The sequence below is a fragment of the Mus musculus genome, chromosome 16 (genome assembly GCF_000001635.26).
Source record: "Mus musculus strain C57BL/6J chromosome 16, GRCm38.p6 C57BL/6J".
In the NCBI taxonomy this organism is placed as follows: Eukaryota; Metazoa; Chordata; class Mammalia; order Rodentia; family Muridae; genus Mus; species Mus musculus.
In genome coordinates this window covers 87352458-87375507 of record NC_000082.6, presented here as the reverse complement: position 1 = coordinate 87375507, position 23050 = coordinate 87352458, and the positions used below count along the sequence as shown (strand labels likewise).

The following is a 23050-nucleotide window of genomic DNA, read 5'->3' as shown; positions in this document are numbered from 1 at the left end:
AGTATTCTCCTGCTTTTTTACCACTAACTGGGAACTGGGTTTAGCCTTAATTCAGACAGCCTTGGCTCTGTCTGGACAGGTCCAGACGACTGACACCATTAACACTTTGTCAGCCTCAGTGACTACAGTCATAGATGAACAGGCCTCAGCTAATGTCAAGATACAGAGAGGTCTCATGCTGGTTAATCAACTCATAGATCTTGTCCAGATACAACTAGATGTATTATGACAAATAACTCAGCAGGGATGTGAACAAAAGTTTCCGGGATTGTGTGTTACTTCCATTAAGTATGAGAAATTTACTAGGGCAGCTAATTTGTCAAAAAGTCTTTTTCAGTATATGTTACAGAATTGGATGGCTGAATTTGAACAGATCCTTCGGGAATTGAGACTTCAGGTCAACTCCACGCGCTTGGACCTGTCCCTGACCAAAGGATTACCCAATTGGATCTCCTCAGCATTTTCTTTCTTTAAAAAATGGGTGGGATTAATATTATGTGGAGATACACTTTGCTGTGGATTAGTGTTGCTTCTTTGGTTGGTCTGTAAGCTTAAGGCCCAAACTAGGAGAGACAAGGTGGTTATTGCCCAGGCGCTTGCAGGACTAGAACATGGAGCTTCCCCTGATATATCTATGCTTAGGCAATAGGTCGCTGGCCACTCAGCTCTTACATCTCACGAGGCTAGACTCATTGCACGGGATAGAGTGAGTGTGCTTCAGCAGCCCGAGAGAGTTGCACGGCTAAGCACTGCAATGGAAAGGCTCTGCGGCATATATGAGCCTATTCTAGGGAGACATGTCATCTTTCATGAAGGTTCAGTGTCCTAGTTCCCTTCCCCCAGGCAAAACGACACGGGAGCAGGTCAGGGTTGCTCTGGGTAAAAGCCTGTGAGCCTAAGAGCTAATCCTGTACATGGCTCCTTTACCTACACACTGGGGATTTGACCTCTATCTCCACTCTCATTAATATGGGTGGCCTATTTGCTCTTATTAAAAGGAAAGGGGGAGATGTTGGGAGCCGCGCCCACATTCGCCGTTACAAGATGGCGCTGACAGCTGTGTTCTAAGTGGTAAACAAATAATCTGCGCATATGCCGAGGGTGGTTCTCCACTCCATGTGCTCTGCCTTCCCCGTGACGTCAACTCGGCCGATGGGCTGCAGCCAATCAGGGAGTGACACGTCCTAGGCGAAATATAACTCTCCTAAAAAAGGGACGGGGTTTCGTTTTCTCTCTCTCTTGCTTCTTGCACTCTGGCTCCTGAAGATGTAAGCAATAAAGCTTTGCCGCAGAAGATTCTGGTTTGTTGCGTCTTTCCTGGCCGGTCGTGAGAACGCGTCTAATAACAATTGGTGCCGAATTCCGGGACGAGAAAAAACTCGGGACTGGCGCAAGGAAGATCCCTCATTCCAGAACCAGAACTGCGGGTCGCGGTAATAAAGGTTCCCGTAAAGCAGACTGTTAAGAAGGATTCAACTGTATGAATTCAGAACTTTTCAGCTGGGGAACGAGAGTACCAGTGAGTATAGCTTTACGAGAATGAAGACAACCCATTTTGGATACCAGAAAGACTCACCCGAAAAATCCAGACTGACCAAGGGAATACTGATGTCCCTCGTCTTGGTGATGTCCAGGGCGTCAATAATAAAGAGAGAGCAGCGTTGGGGGATAATGTCGATATTTCCACTCCCAATGACGGTGATGTATAATGCTCAAGTATTCTCCTGCTTTTTTACCACTAACTGGGAACTGGGTTTAGCCTTAATTCAGACAGCCTTGGCTCTGTCTGGACAGGTCCAGACGACTGACACCATTAACACTTTGTCAGCCTCAGTGACTACAGTCATAGATGAACAGGCCTCAGCTAATGTCAAGATACAGAGAGGTCTCATGCTGGTTAATCAACTCATAGATCTTGTCCAGATACAACTAGATGTATTATGACAAATAACTCAGCAGGGATGTGAACAAAAGTTTCCGGGATTGTGTGTTACTTCCATTAAGTATGAGAAATTTACTAGGGCAGCTAATTTGTCAAAAAGTCTTTTTCAGTATATGTTACAGAATTGGATGGCTGAATTTGAACAGATCCTTCGGGAATTGAGACTTCAGGTCAACTCCACGCGCTTGGACCTGTCCCTGACCAAAGGATTACCCAATTGGATCTCCTCAGCATTTTCTTTCTTTAAAAAATGGGTGGGATTAATATTATGTGGAGATACACTTTGCTGTGGATTAGTGTTGCTTCTTTGGTTGGTCTGTAAGCTTAAGGCCCAAACTAGGAGAGACAAGGTGGTTATTGCCCAGGCGCTTGCAGGACTAGAACATGGAGCTTCCCCTGATATATCTATGCTTAGGCAATAGGTCGCTGGCCACTCAGCTCTTACATCTCACGAGGCTAGACTCATTGCACGGGATAGAGTGAGTGTGCTTCAGCAGCCCGAGAGAGTTGCACGGCTAAGCACTGCAATGGAAAGGCTCTGCGGCATATATGAGCCTATTCTAGGGAGACATGTCATCTTTCATGAAGGTTCAGTGTCCTAGTTCCCTTCCCCCAGGCAAAACGACACGGGAGCAGGTCAGGGTTGCTCTGGGTAAAAGCCTGTGAGCCTAAGAGCTAATCCTGTACATGGCTCCTTTACCTACACACTGGGGATTTGACCTCTATCTCCACTCTCATTAATATGGGTGGCCTATTTGCTCTTATTAAAAGGAAAGGGGGAGATGTTGGGAGCCGCGCCCACATTCGCCGTTACAAGATGGCGCTGACAGCTGTGTTCTAAGTGGTAAACAAATAATCTGCGCATATGCCGAGGGTGGTTCTCCACTCCATGTGCTCTGCCTTCCCCGTGACGTCAACTCGGCCGATGGGCTGCAGCCAATCAGGGAGTGACACGTCCTAGGCGAAATATAACTCTCCTAAAAAAGGGACGGGGTTTCGTTTTCTCTCTCTCTTGCTTCTTGCACTCTGGCTCCTGAAGATGTAAGCAATAAAGCTTTGCCGCAGAAGATTCTGGTTTGTTGCGTCTTTCCTGGCCGGTCGTGAGAACGCGTCTAATAACACATACCCACCAGTCCCCCTCACCATACCGTCCCCCTCACCATACCCACCAGTCCCCCTCCTCATACCCACCAGTCCCCCTCCTCATACCCACCAGTCCCCCTCACCATACCCACCAGTCCTCCTCACCATACCCACCAGTCCTCCTCACCATACCCACCAGTCCTCCTCACCATACCCACCAGTCCTCCTTACCATACCCACCAGTCCTCCTCACCATACCTACCAGTCTTTCTCACCATACCCACCAGTCCTGCTCACCATACCCACCAGTCCTCCTCACCATACCCACCAGTCCTCCTCACCATACCCACCAGTCCTCCTCACCATACCCACCAGTCCTCCTCACCATACCCACCAGTCCTCCTCACCATACCCACCAGTCCTCCTCACCATACCCACCAGTCCTCCTCACCATACCCACCAGTCCTCCTCACCATACCCACCAGTCCTCCTCACCATACCCACCAGTCCTCCTCACCATACCTACCAGTCTTTCTCACCATACCTACCAGTCCTCCTCACCATACCCACCAGTCCTTCTCACCATACCTACCAGTCCTCCTAATCACCATTTTGAGCAGTGCTGCAGAATACATTCTTCCTCAACAAATGTGGTAGGTGTCCCAGAGGCATGAGCTACAGTGGGATTTAAGGGAACAGGATTTGTAAACTGTTGGTTTACACGATGTCAAATTACTCCCTAACTTTGCAATGTTAGCATGGTTAGCAGTACAGGGAGAAGATTCTGCTTTGTACTTTGTCACTCATGCTTGGTCTTATTGGAATTTTCCAGTTTCTAGTTGGAGTTGTGAGCTAAGTGCACCATATCTTCTGACCTTTTGTTACGATTTATATTTTCCTAACTACTGAGAGAATTTCATTCTTGCTGGTCATTATTTTACAAACACGGACATAATTTGTGCTTATTTTTAAATTATTTTTTAAAGCACATAGTGCTTTATTACCTTGTCAGGCATATAGCTTGTCTTCAGCATGCTATGTGACTTTAACATTTGTATTAGTCAGGAGTCTCTGGAGAAACAGAACTTAGAAAATGAATGTGTATGTTAAGATGGCTTACAGGCACCAGGGAGTGGTGGCACACGCCTTTAATCCCAGCACTTGGGAGGCAGAGGCAGAGGCAGAGAGGCAGAGAGGCAGGCAGAGAGGCAGAGAGGCAGAGGCAGAGGCAGAGGCGCAGAGAGGCAGAGAGAGGCAGAGAGAGAGAGAGGCAGAGGCAGGTGGATTTCTGAGTTCAAGGCCAGCCTGGTCTACAGAGTGAGTTCCAGGACAGCCAGGGCTATACAGAGAATCCCTGTCTTGAAACTCCCTGCCTCCCCCCCACCCCCCCCCAAAAAAAGATGGCTTACAGGCTGTGGTCCAGCCAGACCAACAATGGCTGTCTACCAACATAAGGTGTAGTAGTTGTTCTATCCACAGGGCTGGATGTGTCAGATGTCAGTATAAATCAGAACCCTAAAGTAGTCTCTAATGTCTGTGAAGGGATAGACTTCCCAGTAAGAGCAAAGAGCTGAAGCTTCCTCCTATGTCCTATATATAGGCAGCCAGCAGAAGGTGTGGTCCAGGTTAGAGGCGGATCGTCCCATCTCAGATCCACATTAAAGATGGGTCTTCTCACTTCAAATGGTTTAACTAAGACAAACCCCTCACATGCACACATGCACTTGGAGTTGACTTCATTCCAGATGGAGCCTAGTTGACTACAAAGTGTAGCCACCACAACACTTTATAAAGTGTTCCTCTCAGACAGCTCTTCTACTCTCCCCAAATTCTTACCTTACAGTCTCATAATCCAACTGCTCTTTATACTGTTTCAAACTAGAGGTAAAAGAAATATCTGCGATAGAATCCTCCAGGATCTTTATATAGAGAGACCCGTCTTTCCATTTTGCAAATATTCCTTTCAAAAGGTCTTATTCAGGAAGGGTGTTCATCTGTCGCTGGTACTTTTGGTTTAGCTTCTGTGTGAACTTTAAGGACTCCTTCGAGTAATAGCAAGGCATCCTGTAATTTATGTCTGTGAAACCCAGATTCAGTAGGTTACTAAGAAACAACTTAGTCCCACTGAGATAGCATACAGAGTAAATGGGCTTAACTGCGTCATTTTCGTATGTGTCGCTCCAGCATGTCCCATCGCACCTTTCTCGGCATGAGCTGGAAGACAGAGATGCTGTTTCTCTGCACAGCAGTCTGGTAAACAGAAGGCATGCCAAGGAAAGACTCGGGTTTCTCAAGAGTTCCTATCTATAACACTATAGAGTCGGTATGCATCTAGCTGAGCCCACACTGTTGTCCTTCCCACCACAGGGTTTGGGACAAAGACAGACTGACAGAGGTGAGGCCATTGTTCATCCTAATTGCTGTAGTATAATAACTCCTGCTCTTCAGGAGCCTGATTTTGCTGGCCAGCATTGAAATTGTACCTGACTAATGTAGGTTGCAGGCAAGGGAAAATTTGCGGACCTGTATGTCTCTTGACAGTTTCGTGGTATAGTTTCCCCTTAATGCTGCTTGTGAGAGCCAACAGGGTTTCACCTAATCGGCCAGTCCCCAACTCTGGCACACTGGCAGCATTTCCATAGAACCTAGAAGCAAGACTAGAAGTTAGAAACGGATGTTCCTGAATCCCTCAGCCTCACCTACAACCTACTACGTCCATACCCACACCCGGGCTGCCGTGTAAGCTGTTCTGGCACTCTGGCCATGTGGCTAGCAGAGCCAGGGGTTGGTGTTGGAGGTTGTGATGGCAGAGATGGGTTCCATACCGGACATCTGGCAGGCCCTATGGTAATCTGCAGTTGCAGGCCTTTTGGATTCTGGAGCAAGGCCCTGCTAATATCACAACTGTTCTTGTTTTAAGTGACAGTCTTTGGCCTGGCACTGTATCTTGGCAGATCTCAATATAGAATATTGATCACCAAGTTATCCTGACCCTGGTTAGCTCTATCATGAACTCTATATTGGAATTCTTATCAATTTTATTATTCGAAAATTACATACATGTACGCAGTGTCTTGATCACGTTCCCCCATCACCTTCCTCTCTTCTCCTCTGCAACTTCATGCCTTAATTTTGAAATTATAGAGAGAGAGAGCTGGAGAGGGAGCTCCTTGGTTAACAGCACTCCTGCTCTGAGAGGCCCTGAGTCTGCTTTATGGCGCTCTGTTGTGTTCTCACAACCTTCTCTAACTCCAGTTCTAGAGCATCTGACACCTTCTTCTGGGCTCCTGCGGTACTGGCCCACTGTGGCATGTATTCACCCCCACATCTTTAAAAAATTATGTCTGTGTATATAGTATTAACTCTGAGTCAAGGTAGTGCTGGGTACAGTATCATTATCCATTGGGGGGGTAGGCAATGCACGAGTAGCCACTCCTAAAAGTGATAGAGGAGGAAGGTGGTCACGATCCTTGCAAATGATCATCTAAGCTTCCCTCCATAGGAGGCTGGACTTTTAGATGACATCACTAGCCTGAGGTGGGCCTTCATAAGTAACTGAGGGAAAGGGGCCTTCCTGATGAACCCCTGGGAGCATCAGCAAGTGGCGTTATGCTGTTCACAGAGTGAAAGCTCACCTTTACACTGTCTGCAGTTAAGTTCTTACCATGCGGACTGTGATAGTCCATGGACAGTCCAATATTACCACCAGGTAAAACAGACGCTACACAAAGGCTGAAGTTCTTTTATTCCTGTAGTTTATTCCCCTTTATTCCCCCCCCCCCCCAATCTTTGTTATATACACACAGCGATACACTGCTTTGGCTGGCTTTTCAAAATAGCGTGTATGGGATGAAATTCAGCTCCAGCCTCTTAGCACTCAGTTGTCCTGGTCACCAAAAAGCCTCGGGTGCAGGATCTACACAGTGCCTTGTTTCATGGCTACATGTTCAGTGGAATGGATTCAATGAGATTTTATTTTACTTTATTTATTCTTTAAAGGTTTATTTATTGTATATGAGCACACTGTAGCTGTCTTCAGACACACCAAAAGAGGGCATTGGCTCTCATTACAGATAGCTGTGAGCCACCATGTGGTTGCTGGGAATTGAACTCAGGACCTCTGGAAGAGCAGTCAGTGCTCTTAACCATTGAGCCATCTCTCCAGCCCTAGGCTGAGATTTTAACCAGTGTCCTTTCTGGTGGACATTTAGGGTAATTAAATTGCTTTGCTATATTATAGCTAAGGCTAAATCAAACGTGCCTTCATATATAAATATATAAAATATGGTATACATATAATACATATTTACTTGCACTTGCACAGAAAAACTCATATGTTGATTCTCTGAAAACAAAATGACCCAGCTTTCTATCTTTTTCTTTTCTTCTTGTTAGGTTTATTTTGTTTTTGTGTATGGATATTTTGCCTGCAGTATGTATGCATGTCATTCTGACCTCCAAAGGTACAGGTCAGAATAGGGCAGGATCCCTTGTGAACTACCCTACCATGTGGGTGCTGAGAACTGAGCCCCAATCCTTTGTACTAGCGGTCAGTGTCTCAGCCTCTGAGCCATCTATCCATTCAGCCCTCACGGGTTTCTTGCCTTTTCTTTTCACTTTGGTTTGGTTGGTTTTAGGTTTTTGAGACAGGGTTTCTCTGTGCAGCCCTGACTGTCCTGGAACTCACTCTGCATTTCGGCTGGCCTTGAATTCAGGGATTCTCCGCCTCTGTCTCCAGAGTGCTGGAATTAGAGGTGTGTGCCACCACCACCTGGCTCCACTTTTTTTTTTTTTTTTAAATGACAGATTTCTAATAAAATTTCTTGGCCAGGCAATGGCATCAGTCTGAAACCTACTGAGCGATTGTTCAGCTGCCGGCAGCTCTTGTTTACTTCTGTGGCTTTCAGGACACTAGGACTTGCTGAACCTGAGGACTGACAGGGCTTCTTGGCCTGCTTGCCTGCAAAGTGCTGTGGTCCCTTGCAGACCTCTTGTCTTCATTGTTTTAAAGATTTCCTCTAAAATGAAAAATAAAAGTAAAATTCAATTAAATCATTTGGTGATATCCATGATCACTGAGCAATTTAGTAGGAAGATAAACACAAAAAATTCCTCTGATTAAACAGTGTAAGCCAGGCAAATGTTTGTTACCTCAAGCTTGGACCTGGGAGATCTGGGACACAACTTTATGAAGGTCCGAGGATTCTGACAGACGTAAGGGCCTAGTTTTTTGGTTTTTTTTTTTTAAGATTTATTTATCTATATGAGTACACTGTTGCTATCTTCAGATACACAAAAAGAGGGCATCAGATACAATTACAGATTGTTGTGAGCCACTATGTGGTTGCTGGGAATTGAACTCGGGACCTCTGGAAGAGCAGTCAATGAGCCATCTCTCCAGCCCTCAAGGGCCTAGTTTGTAGTGCTAGCCCACTTCCGACTACACAGAATCATTATGTAACCTTGTTATTATAACAGGTGATCAAGTTTTAGCTGGTTGGTGTCAGTCTCTACCATATATTCTTTATGGGAAAGGTCAATGAAAATTTGGACGAGCTGAATCCTAACAGTGTCCAGAGTATAAATGAATTCACTTCTTTTGAAAATAAAACCAGAGGCCCGAGCGATGACTTGGTGGTTAAGAGCACTTACGGCTCTTGCAGAGGATCTGGGTTCATGTCCCAGTACCCGCATGACACCTCACAACCACCTCTAACTACATTTAGAATCCAATGCTTTCTTCTGTCCTTAGGCTCCTGCCTCCAAAAGGGTGGGGGTGGGGATGGGGGTGGGGAAGGAGTCATCACTCTCCATCCAGCTATGAATCCTGGGAACTCCAACAGTGGCCTGCCTGCAAGGTGTAGCTGTTACTGCAGCGACCAACTTCTCTATTATTATTATTGCTGGGATTTAAGACCTGCTCCATGGGATGGAACCCACGGTGAGGTCGAACTGCTAGGAGTCAGAGTTTATATCTGAATATTAGTTTATGAATGAGCGAAACTGCTCTGTCCCAGGAAGACAACAGGTTTTAAAACATGAACGTTTTTACCTCTTAAAAGTGTTTCTCCTCTTCCAACACACTGTCAGTGATCAAACTGCTCAACAGCTCAGGCTGTTTAATAAGTCAGCCTTCCAACTCTTGTTGTCAGCAAGTGAATAGTTAACCAGAAACACACACACACTCTGTCTCTCTAATTACCGGGATTGTTTTCTTTTACGGTAACTAAGTAGAACAGCCCTCTTGGGGAGAGGAGTTCTGGAGCCAGTGGGAAGAACCTGTCCATGACTTCCCGGCCGTTTCTGCCGCCAGCCCAGGCTGCTTCTATTCCACGACTTCCTACCTGTCGGCAATCAGAGACATTTGCTTCAGGCTTCACTGAGATTACACTCTTTCTGACAAAAAACGTCTCCACGCAAGTACACATTTTCAAACGAATGTACCTTGGCTCCTGAACACCATTCTGCCAAACTCTTTAGGTCCTTCTGCTATGAGAGGCCATAGACTTGGCCAACAAACGAAGCAGCATGCTGGGTGCCGGGCACACCTGCAATCTCTAGACCTAAGACTGGACTCTGATTTCAAGGCCAACCTGAGCTACACGGTGAGACCCTGTCTCAAACTCTCAAGGGACAGGATGCAGTTGAGTATCGGAGCTCATCTCGTATTTGTGGGGCCCTGGGTTCAATTGCTACCACAGGAATATTCTGAAGAAATCAATGAAAATTAAGATCAACGTAGGCACAGTTGTTTTTCTGATTTTTGCTGTGGCCTTTAGGTATATTTGACTTTAGTTTTATATACAATCATGTTTTTTTTTTAAATTTTTAATCAATATGTCATGTTTCCCAATTTAAAATAAGCCCTTTACAATCAAATTACCTAATTTTACAGAACAATAAAGTACCTATACTTATTTACAAGGGAAGGTTTGTTCAGGTTTGCTTGTCTGCCCCTCCCCCATCTTCAGCAACTTTGTTTTCAATCACATTTCACATTCTTCCCTGCCCTTCCTTTTTTGTGCAGATGGTGCTATGTGTAGCATGTGTGTGTGTGTGCGTGTGTGTAGCATGTGTGTGTGCGTGTGTGTGTCTGTGTGTGTGCGCGCGCGCGCGCGCGTGTGTAGCATGTGTGTGTGTGTGTAGCATGTGTGCATGCGTGTGTGTGTGTGTGTGTGTGTAGCGTGTGTGTAGCGTGTGTGTGTGTGTGGGGGGGGGGGGGCGCATGTGCAGGTCAGACACACTATGTGTAGTGCTATGTGTAGCGTGTGTGTGTGTGTGTGTGTGTGTGTGTGTGTGTGTGTGTGGTGTGTGTGGGCACGTGCAGGTCAGACACACTCCTTGCCTGGCACCTTGTCGGAGATGGTGGTCTCTCCTGTCCACCTCTGTATATGCCACGCTAGCTGTCCTGTGGGCTTCCTACTGATAGACCACGCTAGCTGTCCTGTGGGCTTCCTACCATGCCTCAGGTCTGCGGGATTAGAGGCATGGGCTGCTGCGAGGCTTTCACATGGGTTCAGAGGAAACCAGCTTTGGGCCTCACTTTCACAAGCATCTCATCGGCTAAGGAATCTCCCTAGCCCCGCCCTATCAGTCAACATCTCAAGGATGTCGCATGTCCTCTGGAGGAGCTCGAACTCATTCCTTATGTTGGTGTCGTATTTTACTGAAGGAGTATAGCTTATTTAGCCGGTGTTTGACATCTGCTGAGTCTGTTTCTTTTCTTTGAATGTAATTCTGATTATTGCCACATCTATCACCTACTCAGTGTGGTTCATCACAATTACACTGGGAGATCATGAATTCCACTTTGCTTCGGGACTCTGGAGACCTCCCTTTAATTCTGGGCTGATGCCCCGTGCTTTAATTCTGGGCAAGCTGCTCCTGCTCAGTGCTCTCAGCACTACTCCATCCTTTTGTAGGAACTGGTCTGGCTATTTCAGCAGGTGTGACGCTTTGGGTCAGTCCCTGTCAGGCCTCTCTACCCGCTGCTCCAGAATGCAGTGGGGCTTCCTGCGATAAGATTCCAGGCTACTGAGCCAGCCCCATTTATCTGTTTATAACTGAGATGACTTCAAGAATGTCTGGCACCAGCCCAACCCTGGGGCCAAAGAAGAGAGTATTCCATTTCAGAAGGAGTCAGGCATATGCTAGTGGCCATCTGGTTGCTTGCTCCCTGGGCCAGCAAATGGGTCCATCCTTGGTCCCTAAGGGACCACAGGTACAAGCCTCAGCACTTGATTTCAAGTGTCTGAATGTGATAGTGAATACAGAGATTTTTAAGGCTCCAATTCTTATGTCTTCTGGATGTCATCTCTAAGTCTTTATTTTTAACCCTTGCTAAAGGTTAAGCTAGTCGTCGTTACAGGCAAGCACCTTTACCTGCTGAGCCATCTTGCTGGAAATACATTGAGACGCCAAGTGGGTCACCGTGTTCTCAGAACTGTTTCCTCAATGACTGTTTTCTCTGTATGAACTGAAACCATGACCATGAATTCCCTCTTGCTCTGCACACGGGCTCTGTCTGCTTCAGTTTTTATCCTCTAAGTGAATGATTTGTGTTTGCTTGGAGGTAGGGTCTCACTGTATAGCCCTGGCTGGCCTGGAACTCAGATCTGCCTGCCTTTGCCTCCTGAGACTGGGGGACTAAAGGCACCACCACGGCCAGCTATTGAATGGTTTTTAAAAATAGATGTTAAGGACTGGAATCACTGGCCGGAACCCTGTTTAAAAATTGATTGACTTCCTGTGTGGCTGTGTGTGGGTGTGGGATGTGTGTGTGCGGATGTGTGTGGGTGTGCATGTGGTCAGAGGGCCTGCACAGTGTGGACCCTCACTGGTCTCTGGCCCAGACTGAACCGTTTGTATCACAAGGGTCCTCTTCACAGCTCTTTCTTGAGCTTTAAGTTTGTATATCAGAAGCTTCACCCACTACTGATATGCTGGTGGCCTCTGGAGATGGTTGACTAGGGTCAGGAGATCAAGAGGGCTATAGTGGCCTGGTGGCCATATTGAAAAGGAGAAGAGAGTCACGTGTTTATGAATGTCTCCTCACTCTCAGCGTGTGGTGTCTCTATCATAACGCAGCAGCAAGGCCTTTGCCAGTCACACTCTTTGAAATGTCTCCACAGCCTCCAGCCTGTGAGAAATAGATATTAATTACCCACCGTGTGGCATTTCATTATAGGAGCTATGGGCAGACTGTAAGACACTGTTGTGCTGTGGCTTATTTTGGCTCCTCAGTTCACCCGAGCACGTGAGGGCACTCATAAGAGACAAATGGGGTCCTTCATCTTGGAGTAGGACTGAACATGGTATTTTACAGCTTTGCCAGAGAACAATCAGCAAAGGATACAGCAGGTCTACTTTCCCCAATTAGAGAAGCCAGTGCTCATCTGTTATTACTCTATGTCCCTTCACCTTCTGGGGGCGTGCTGATACGGCTTACCTCCTCACTACGGCGGACATTCTTAAATACATGTGCTTCCATCGGTTCCCTATGGAAGATCGGGATTGGCCCCATACTTTTAATTTCTGATCATTTGAAGGGATGAAACCCCAGACGTTGAGAAGGAAACTATCGGCGAATACTTTTAGTTGACTACAAGTGTTTTTAAAGTGTGCATTCAGATTTGTTATTTAGGGTAATGGACCCGTTTAAGCACTGTGGCTTGATCTGGGTGAGAGCTCTGACTAGGCAGATCACACTTGGTGCTTGCAGCAGAATCTCTCCCCTTCTGCATCACTCACACATCCGTGACCGACAGCCTCTGAACAGTCACTGGAGTGCTGTTAGCAGCAGTGACCGAAGTCACGGGAAGTTCACTTGGTCTCGTGAAACAGCTGGGAACAAAGACTGAGTTCTGTTGTGAGTCTTACCTCTTCAGGCGGAGTCACTACATAGGGGGGGTTAAACACCAGCAGGTCTACTTTCCCCTTCAGTCTGGGCAGCAAGCCGTGCACCTGAGGGTAGCAATAATGCAGTTTAGGCTGGAGCCTGATTTAAGGAGTGAGTGAGTCTTTAAAGCTACTCTCCCGTGTTGTCAGGAGGGGAAGGACTTCCAGACTTGCAGATGAACATAAGCTGAAAGTGAGTACTGTATGGGTGAGAGCAAGGGTGAGAGTGACAGTGGCTTCTCCTCAGGAGCAGACATGCTTCCACTCTGGGGTCACTTTTAGAAGGCGGTGTGAGCACAAGCAAGCTCTGATGGTGTGAAATATGTTCCCTGCAGATCTGTGAGGAGCTTTACAGCTATGTCTGCTAACTTACACAACATAATTAAGAAATGGTGTGTGTGTGTGTCTGTACACAAATGGAGGTCGAAAGATAATCTTGATGTATTTTGTCTCCCACTGGCCTGGAAGTTCACTGCTGGGCTAGGCTGGCCCGCCAGAAAGATTCCAGGAATCCGCCTGGGTTTTTATATTCATTTCTGGAATCTCACCTAGGTCCTTGTAAAACAGACAGTGTACCAAGGCAGCTGCCTAGCTCCCCAGGGAAATCTTTTGTAAGATGACAGAGACTGTATCTGAATGACAGAAAACACCAAGAAGGGACTGTGTTTCTGCTGCTTCTGTTACTTGTAAATGTTTTGACTGACAGCATCAAATGGCAGAGAAGGAAGCACTGAACTCAGTCGTCAGAGACTGCAAATGGCCAGTGTGTGGCGTATGAAGATCTTTAAAGTGGGCACAGGTTTCTATAGAACAAAGGGAGAAAAAAGAAATCACAATTGTGTGTGTGTTAAAACTATGAATAGCCGGGGCCTAGCAAACACAGAAGTGGATGCTCACAGTCAGCTATTGGATGGGTCACACGGCCCCCAATGGAGGAGCTAGAGAAATTACTCAAGGAGCTAAAGGGAACTGCAACCCTATAGGTGGAACAACATTATGAACTAACCAATACCCCGGAGCTCTTGACTCTAGCTGCATATGTACCAAAAGATGGCCTAGTCGGCCATCACTGCAAAGAGAGGCCCATTGGACTTGCAAACTTTATATGCCCCAGTACAGGGGAACCCCAGGGCCAAAACGGGGGAGTGGGTGGGTAGTGGATTCGGGGGGGGGTATGGCGGACTTTTGGGATAGCATTGAAAATGTAAACGAGGAAAATACCTAATAAAAATAAAATTAAATTAAAAAAAAAAACTATGAATAAAGTCACTTCATTTCCATTCACACCATCCAAGCAGTTGATATGTATTGGGCTGGGTTATGAACACTGAATATACATTATGAAGTGATATCAGAGAATTTCCCAACTTAGATTTCTATAATCAATTCCATTTTAATTATCCTGACATGCCTGTTAACTTACAATTCAAAGAGAATTCTTAAGACCTATTTTTGAGGATATGCTTATAGAAGTATTTTTTTCTTCTCTAATTAAAAAAAAAATAGTAATCATTTTAAGTATACGAGGGCTCTGGCTGCATGAATGCCTGAAGGCCAGAAGATAGAATCAGATTCCATTATCCATGGTTGTGAGACAACATGTGGTTGCTAGGAATTGAACTCAGGACCTCTGAAAGAGCAGCCAGTGGTCCTAACTGCTGAACCATCCATCCAGCCCCCTTTCTGCTCCTTTAAAAGGGAAACAATAATTACTCCTTAAAAATATATATATATATATATATATATATATATATATATATGAATGATATAACTTGGCCTGCAAACCAAAAGAAGATTAGTTTTTTCCTTCACCAGTGCAAGAATGAGGGATTCACTGGTGTGTGTGTGTGTGTGTGTGTGTGTGTGCATGGTCATGCACGCGCACATGTGCATGCAAGTGCAAGCTTTGAAAGTGTTTTCAATTCCATAAAGAAAAAGTTTCTTAAAAGAAGTCGGAAATAAGAATTTTCTAGAAACGCTGGATAAAGAAACTAGACAAGATTTTGCTTTGTAACTCATAGTCCTTTGTCCTATCCAGCTATACAGTAATAACCATGGGATGGATTTTACAAAAAGCAAAAGGACAAAATATTAAAACAAAAATTCTAACATCAAAAGACTTAAATAAAATGTAACCGAGGACTGACTGTCTAGTACAGGCATCTCTAGCCAGGTCTAGACAGCTCTCTGCCTTAGCATTTCCAAGAACTGAAAAATAAGTGAAAGAGGCCCTGCATGCATGCAGCCAAAACACACGGACTTTATTCCCACTGGGGCCACCATGGAGGGCTCTTATGTTAAATACGGGCCAGAACTGTCTGGTTTTCTTGCATGAAGCACAGCAACAGGGAGAAAAGATATTCTGCCAATAGATGACGGAGAAACGGGGCAAGAGTGAGAAGACGGAGGAGGGCTGTCAGCTTCTTCACAGAGCAGACACCTGAACTGGCCTGAGTACCACATACCTCAGAGTAGCTGATGCCAGTGAGTTTGTAAATGGTAAAACGTGTGTGGTATGTTTTGATGATGTAATGGAACATGTAGTAGGTACTTTAAAAGACTGTATTGTAAGACTGAAAACGAAGAACGATGACAATTCTACCTTTTTGATTTTGAGGAAGCAGTCACACTATGTAGCCCAGGCCAGCTGTAATCTATCTTACACTCCTGAGTACCGAGATTACAGGACTGAGCCAATATACCCTGCTGGTTGCTACTTTTTAGACATGTAATCTCAGCTAAGCAATGGGTTTATTTTCTATGATAGCTGTAATAATCCCTGGAGTTTGAATGTATAAGAGTTTGTAAATCGACTGCTCTGCTAAGCCTGTCTCTTGTTTCTTGCTTTGTCAAATCAGTTTAGTTCAGGGCCACCTTTTTGTTTTTGTTTTTGTTTTTTTGTTTTTCGAGACAGGGTTTCTCTGTATAGTCCTGGCTGTCCTGGAACTCACTTTGTAGACCAGGCTGGCCTTGAACTCAGAAATCTGCCTGCGTCTGCCTCTCGAGTGCTGGGATTAAAGGCGTGTGCCACCACGCCAGTCTTTCAGGGCCACCTTTAACTACTGAGGAGTTAAGTCTAGCATGTAGACTCTCCAGTCACATCCCTGAGCCACTGTGTAGCTTCTGGAGCTAGACAGGAGACCCAGGCTATAATCCTCGAGATCGTTTTATTAACACTGGAGTTTCTGGATCTACTTCAGTTTGGGTTTGTTCTATTTTATGTGGTTTTATTGTTCCATCAAAAAATAGATGTAATATTCTTTACAGACACAGCAGGCAGTTCTACATCACGTGCATCGCTATGCATGGCCACGTATGTGAGTGGCCTGAGAACCTTCTTGACACTCTACTTCTTAGCACTGTGAATACAATTTCTTGTCTCTTGGGCTTAGTCCTAAGATGCAAAATCCTTTGTAAATGTGAAAGAGTAGGGAAGCTGCCTGCCCTGGTCAGGGTAAGAACACTACTGGTCTAGAAGCACAGATAGCGTGGCATGATAGCGTGGCATGATAGCGTGGCACGTTAGGAGCCCCAGAACTTGGGAGATGAAGGCAGGATCTGTAGTTCAAAGTCATCCTTAACCAAAAGAGAGTTCAAGGCTACCCTGGACTTTGTGAGACTTTTATATCCCCCACCTCCACCCCAGAAAATTAGCATGGAGAGCAGTGTTTCTCGTGTCTACCTAGCCTGCTATTATGCCTTTCCTTATGAACAGCATTTCACTGTTGAGACACAAGGTATCCCGCAAAGCTAAGACTATTCAAGTCCTACTAGTACCCTTGGAATGTCTTAACAACTTAAAAGATACTTGAGACTTAAAAGGTCTAATCCGAATTTCTTAAAACAAAACAATGAAGGGCTGGAGAGATGGCTCAGCAGTTCAGAGCACTGGCTGCTCTTGCAGAGGACAAAGGTTCAATTCCCAGTACCCACATTGTGGCTAACAACCATGTGTAACTCTAGTCCCAAGGGATCCAATACCCTCTTCTGGCCTTGGTGGGCACTGGAGAAATGTGGTGCAGAGACATACACACAGGCAACACACACACACACACACACACACACACACACAGTCTTAAAACTTTTTAAAAAAATTATAAAAAAAAATAAGGCAATTGAGTAGGGGTGTAGTCGTCCTCTAAAGAGGTAGAGGCAGGAGAAGATAGAATTGAAGTTATCTACAACTACATAGAAAGTTCAAAGACAAACCAGGACACAGAGAGAACTGTCTAAAGAAAGAAATGAATAACCTGTCAATCATTTTGCTTGTCCCCAGGATCCGTGCTCCCTTGTTTCTGCTTATGTCTCCTCGGCTTTTGATGGGACTGGTGTGGTCTGAATGGGAATGGCGCCACACACTCGTATGCCTTGCCTGGAGGTGGTTTTTCAGATCTTGAGGTTTCAAAAGCCAAGGCCGGGCCCAGTTGTGTCCTGCCCTGTCCCTACTTCCCGTCTCTCCTTCCTTCATCCTGCAAACCCTCCACTTCCTCACTACAATAGAAAAGTACCGTAGACAGGGACACTGTGTCTCCTCTCACTCTCAAGCTTGGGTAGGATCTACTGTGACCCAGGTCAAAGTCACTCTTCAAATTCCCGGAACACACGACCCATGTGGTTCCAAACAACTCTCATCCCAAGAATAAACTTCTTCATGGGGACTTGCTAAAAATTATACACAGAGATGCAAACATCTTGTTATTATGAGATGCCAGAGGGACCCCAGAGGGAAACTCAGAGCTAAGAAGAAAATGTGTGATGTCATCTGAGTTTCTGTGCTAGCTGTGCATTATGTGTTTTAGGCTTAAGCCAGTTTGAACTGAATACAGTCACATGTAGTCATGCTTATGGTCAACCGGTAACTCCAGCATTTACCTAATATCAAATGGCCAGATTTGAAAGCATTCATACAGACTGAGCAGGTTCTATTTAGGAATATATGTACACACACACACACACACACACACACACGCGTGTGTGTGTGTGTGTGTGTGTGTGTGTGTGTGTGTGTGCGTGTGTACTTAAGTATGTAACAACAATTAATGAAGAAAAGAGACCAGGAATTTGAAAGAGAGCAAGCAGGGGTATATGGGAGGATCTGGAGGAAGGAAAGGGAAGGGGGAAACTATGTAATTATATTATAATCTTAAAAGTAAAGAAAGCCGGGCATGATGGCGCACGCCTTTAATCCCAGCACTTGGGAGGCAGAGGCAGGCGGGTTTCTGAGTTCGAGGCCAGCCTGGTCTACAGAGTGAGTTCCAGGACAGCCAGGGCTACACAGAGAAACCCTGTCTCAAAAAACCAAAAAACAAAAACCAAAAAACAAAACAAAACAAAAAACAACAAACAAACAAACAAACAAACAAAAAACCAAAGAAAAAAGTAAAAGAGAAAAATTTTAATTAAAAATTAAAAAAAAAAAAAGAGTTCAAGGTCATCTGTGTCTGTATAGGAAGTTTGAGGCTAGCCTGGGCTACATGCCACTTTGTCTCATACAAACAAAACAAAACAAAACTAATTCCTTAAGTGTATTTCCACTAAAAGTGACTGACCATCAATGAATCGAAATCGATCACTACTGAACGAGGATTAATGCTCACCAAATCTGTGATCACTGGCTGAACATGGACTCTGTTACAGCGTGCTGTTTCCAAGGTACATGCGGCTGCCTCAGGGTTGATATCAGTGCACCTATCAACGCGAGACAGAGGGAAAGATCAGGAGGATGTCTGGAAGCAGACAGTGTACCAGCAGACTCCTGCTGGGGTAAAGTTAGGAATGCTTTCTTAACTCGAACATGGTGTTGGGAAAAAAAAATCCAGAATGTTTTCATAATGGCAAAGAAAAAGCAAGCAAAGGCTTGTTATAACAAAGGCAAGCATTGCTGAAAAATCTGCCCACACTCATCTGAAACGGCCAGCAAATGAAAAGGGAAAGAGATCGCTGCCCGGACACTGCCACACAAACGACATAGGCGGTAACGAGCTGCAAGAAACACATTTGTCCCACGTATGGTAAAATCTTCTGCTGTTTCCTCCTGGCTTTTGTATTCTCAAGTTCTCTGCAAGGACATTCAACTTTGCACCTATTTTACAACAGACAAACTGTTTACCTGAGAACGATTAAAAGTAGAGATAGCATAAAGTTGTGTTGCTTCTAAAATCACACAGCACGAAGGAGTGAACGGGAGGCTACAGCTGGGGGCCAGCATAAGCTGTGACTTGAGTCCTCACTATCAGAGACGTATTGTCTATTTAAAATGTTCCACTTGAGCTGCTGCAGTCACAGAGACCCAGGAGGGGTGGAGGAACATCACATACTCACATGTATAAGGCCCGAGGACCTATCATGGAGGCCAGGAATGCAGACACCACACCAGATCCTGCTCCTACTTCAAGGCATATTTCCACTCTAACAACAAAAACAAAGTATTTAGTTCCTTCTTATGAAGATAATTCTTCATGGAAGACAACTCTCATGCCATATAATGTATTTCCCCAGCACCATCACTCACTTGCAAATATGTGGGAATAAAAGGGATTTACCATTTCTGGCAACTACTTAGTGCTTATTATTTCATAGCTCAAGCATGCTAATAGTTTAGGTGTGTACAGTATTTAAATTGAAGTACTTAAATAAACCCAGCAGCATATCCTAGGGTTTGCTAAAAGCCTTCCATCTACCTAGATACATGAATAACAAAGACCTCTCTCCCTACGAGAGTACTGTGTTGGGCAAGTACTTCAGTGTCTGATCTTAGAATGCCAATAATCTTAGCTTTCTAAATTTAAAAATCTTATATAACTTTCCAATAAATGTATTTCCTTTGATCACTATCAGTGTGTCAAAAGCACTACTTAATTTCCATGACTGATTGGCCTGATGACATTTACAAGATTTTTCTGTCACTTAACTGTTCAAACAACTCAAGAAGAAGTTACAGTATTTCCTTTTTACCTTTAGAATCAGCCACATATCTATGTGACCCACATAACAGGACACGCAAGCCACTAGTGGGTCATAGTAAAGTCTGTGAATCTTACCAGGTGCCTTCTTTATGGAAATAATCATTACGGTCTCAAAAATAACTAGAATTCCTAGCCTTTGTAACAAGGTCAGCTCTATTACAGCATACGAAGCAATGCAATTTGTAGCTGTAAATTTTTCTGAGCTGTTTTGAGCATTCAAGTTACAATTCAGTGCTCCACGAGATATTCCAGTAGCTCAAAATGCTCCACCATCTATGAAGAAAGACTGGTTTTATAGGCAGAAAAAAAGTGACAATATAAATAAACATGATGGCTATTTCGTTCTGGAGACACCCAGTAGGAATCTTGGCCATTAAGTTAATGACCCATATTCTTTCGGCAAACTATTTTATTAGAGTGATTATATGTATGTGTGCAGAATGGTCCTCAGCATTGTAACTGAACCTCCAAGAACAACCTGTAGTAGTTTCTGAGGCCGGAACTCAGGTCTGCAGGCTTGACAGCGAGTGCCTTTACCAGCTGAGCCATCTTTCCCGTTCTCAGCTCAAATTCTTTTCTCAGAAAAGTTAACATGTGGGCATTTACTATTTATGTCAATTAAAGCTATGGCCAATCCTTCAACAAATCAGGCTAGTGAAAATCCTACCGGCGGAGGCACGTGACTATTTAAACCTTCCCTAATAGTTCTAACCACATGCAACTAAAATTCTAACAGTTCAATTAAAAAACAAAACAAAACAAAAAAATCCCAGTTGCAATAACACTTTAAGTGCTCAGACGGCTAGTGGTTGTTCCTTGACTAGGTTGAGTGAATTTAATAGTTCACTGATCCTTATGTGTTCTTCCTTTGCTAGAGGATGTTATTCTTGCACTAAGGCGAGTTTTACATATTCACTTAAAAAAATTAAAATAGAAAATTAGGAAAGTTTTGGGACATCTTGCTTCTGGTTGCTAAACTCCGGCTGCTCCTCAGAGGCGCGTTTACATTCTTCAGATTAACAGCTAAAAGGCAGGGCAGGGTGACCTTGAAGCCGCAGGAACATCTGAGCGATGCTCTAACCCCAGCCCGCCGGACACGCCTCCTTTACCCCTCTCTGCTGTCAATCACCAGAAAGTAGGCCGGCCCACCACTTCCGGAGGAGGGCGGCAAGTTCCGGCTTCCGCCTCCCGGCCACCCCGTTCTCTCCCCCTGAGGCGCGCACCCTCCTCGCACCCTGCTAGCTCGGCCGCCGCCGCCTCGAGCGCGTCCAGTAACAGGAACGTGTCCTCCGCTGGCTCGTACACGTCGCGGAAGGCTCCGCGACCCACGTGCCCGTACAACGGCGTGGGGACACTCGGCGCCGCCATCTTTTCCCTTCCGCTTCCTATGGGCGGGCGTTGAGTACGCACGCGTCAGGCTTGCTGCGCATGCGCTTTTGTCTTACACTGGGTGGCGTTTGGGGTGAAAGAGCTTGTTGGGCTCTCTGGAACTTTTAAGCAACCTCTAACATCCGTTTTCAACTTGTGCTTACTTTTATCGGCTACCCTAATATTGAGCATCGTCAGTTATTTTGTACTAAGGTGACTGCTTTATTCTAATGACATTTGGAAAGTTTCTTCCCTTTTAAACTTGTAAGCACTTGCAAAAATAGTGTTTACAAAATTTATTGTTTTTTAAGCAACTGAAATGTAAATACCCATCTATAAGATTATGACTACTTTTATTTGCTTAATTTTGTTATACAGATTCTCACTGTCTTGGAATTTACTATGTAGGCCAGTCTGGCCAGGAACTCATAGTGATCCTCCACCTGCCTCTGTCTCCTGAGTGCTGGGACTATAAAAGCTGTGGCACCATGCCCAGCTTTTATGACTTTTAATTTTTATTTTGTATTTGACAATATTATACATGGATAACACTTTCATTCATTGAAATTATAGTTTGGGCTGGGCTGTGGTGGCTCTTGCCTTTAATCCCAGCACTCTGGAGACCGAGGCAGGCAGATCTCTGCTTGTTCTACAAAGAGAGTTCCAGGACAGCCAGGGCTACATAAAGAAATCCAGTCTCCGAAAAACAATGAAACAAAACAGAGACAATGGTTTGGAGGGCTGGGGAAGTGCTCAGGGGTTGAGACCTTGTACTGCACTTGAAGAAGACAAAAGTTTGGTTTCCTGCACCTTTGTTTGGTGGCTCACAACTCCCTATAACCCCAGCTCCAGGTTGTTGCTCTTCCTGCGTCAGTGTCACTGTTGTGCCCATACATACAGGCAAAAAAATAACATACAGAAAATCATAGTCTTTAAAAAAATGTAAGGGGCTGGAGAGATGGTTCTGGAATAAGGCTATTATTGAGGACTAGAATTTGGTCCCCAGTACCCACAGCAGGTGGTTCACAAACAGAGTAACTCCAGTTCCTGGGAGTTAAATCTTCTGTTCTCTGGCGGCATCACAAATACAGACTTGAAAATGGCAAGAAAGCTCTGCTGGTAAAAGGCAGGTAGGTGCTGCCAAACCTGAGCACATGGAGCAGGTCCCTGAGACTCACACAGTGGAAGGAGAAAACCTATTCTTAGAGTTCTCAGACCTCCAAGGGTATGGCAGCATACATGTGCACACATGCACAAACATCTAAATATAATACGGAAATATTTTTTTAGAGTGTCATGTGCCGCGAGAATTTGTTATTTTCACATGCATCCTTAAAATGTCTTTGGCATACAAGCAATGAAATGAAATAGCCGTTCTTTCTCAGTTGTTTCCCAGAGGATTTGTTTTTATGTATGTGAAGGTTGACTTTGCTCCAGGTTTGTCTGTTGCAATTCTTGAGACTGACATCCTTAGTGTTCTCCCACTGCTGTACACACAGTTCCTGGTGGGAGATCTGTTAGTGGACATACGGTTCAGTTTCTCTGGATAGTGCCCCATCACTCTCCAAACTAACCATACTTGTGTATACTCCTAACATCTTTTGGTGGCAGATTTATGAGTTGATCTAATATTAGAGATTTGTTTTAGATTGATTTGGTCCGATTGCTGATTGAGGTTAAGCCTGGGTTCATATGTCCATCTAGGGAATTTCTTCCTTTGTGACTTGTATGTACTTTCATGCTTAATTGTCCCCCCCTTTTTTTTTTTTTTTTTTTTGCAGGGGAGGGATGACAG

At 44.9% G+C, this 23050-nt stretch overlaps 1 protein-coding gene across 2 annotated transcripts; it reads right to left on the bottom strand.

Moving 5' to 3' along the window:
• Positions 1–6858: 6858 nt before the first annotated feature.
• Positions 6859–21323, bottom strand: N6amt1 (N-6 adenine-specific DNA methyltransferase 1 (putative)). 2 transcript variants are annotated; one of them, NM_026366.2, is made up of 6 exons: positions 21122–21323; positions 19244–19330; positions 18520–18610; positions 12905–12988; positions 9228–9369; positions 6859–8043 (listed from the first exon to the last, which is right to left on the bottom strand). In NM_026366.2, exons 1-6 carry the CDS (start codon positions 21253–21255, stop codon positions 7937–7939), a joined length of 645 nt encoding a protein of 214 aa, NP_080642.1. In that variant the 5' UTR covers positions 21256–21323; the 3' UTR covers positions 6859–7936. The 2 variants fall into 2 exon arrangements, with proteins under 2 accessions (NP_080642.1, NP_001152803.1); NM_001159331.1 differs by lacking the exon at positions 9228–9369.
• Between the last annotated feature and the right edge of the window lie 1727 nt (positions 21324–23050).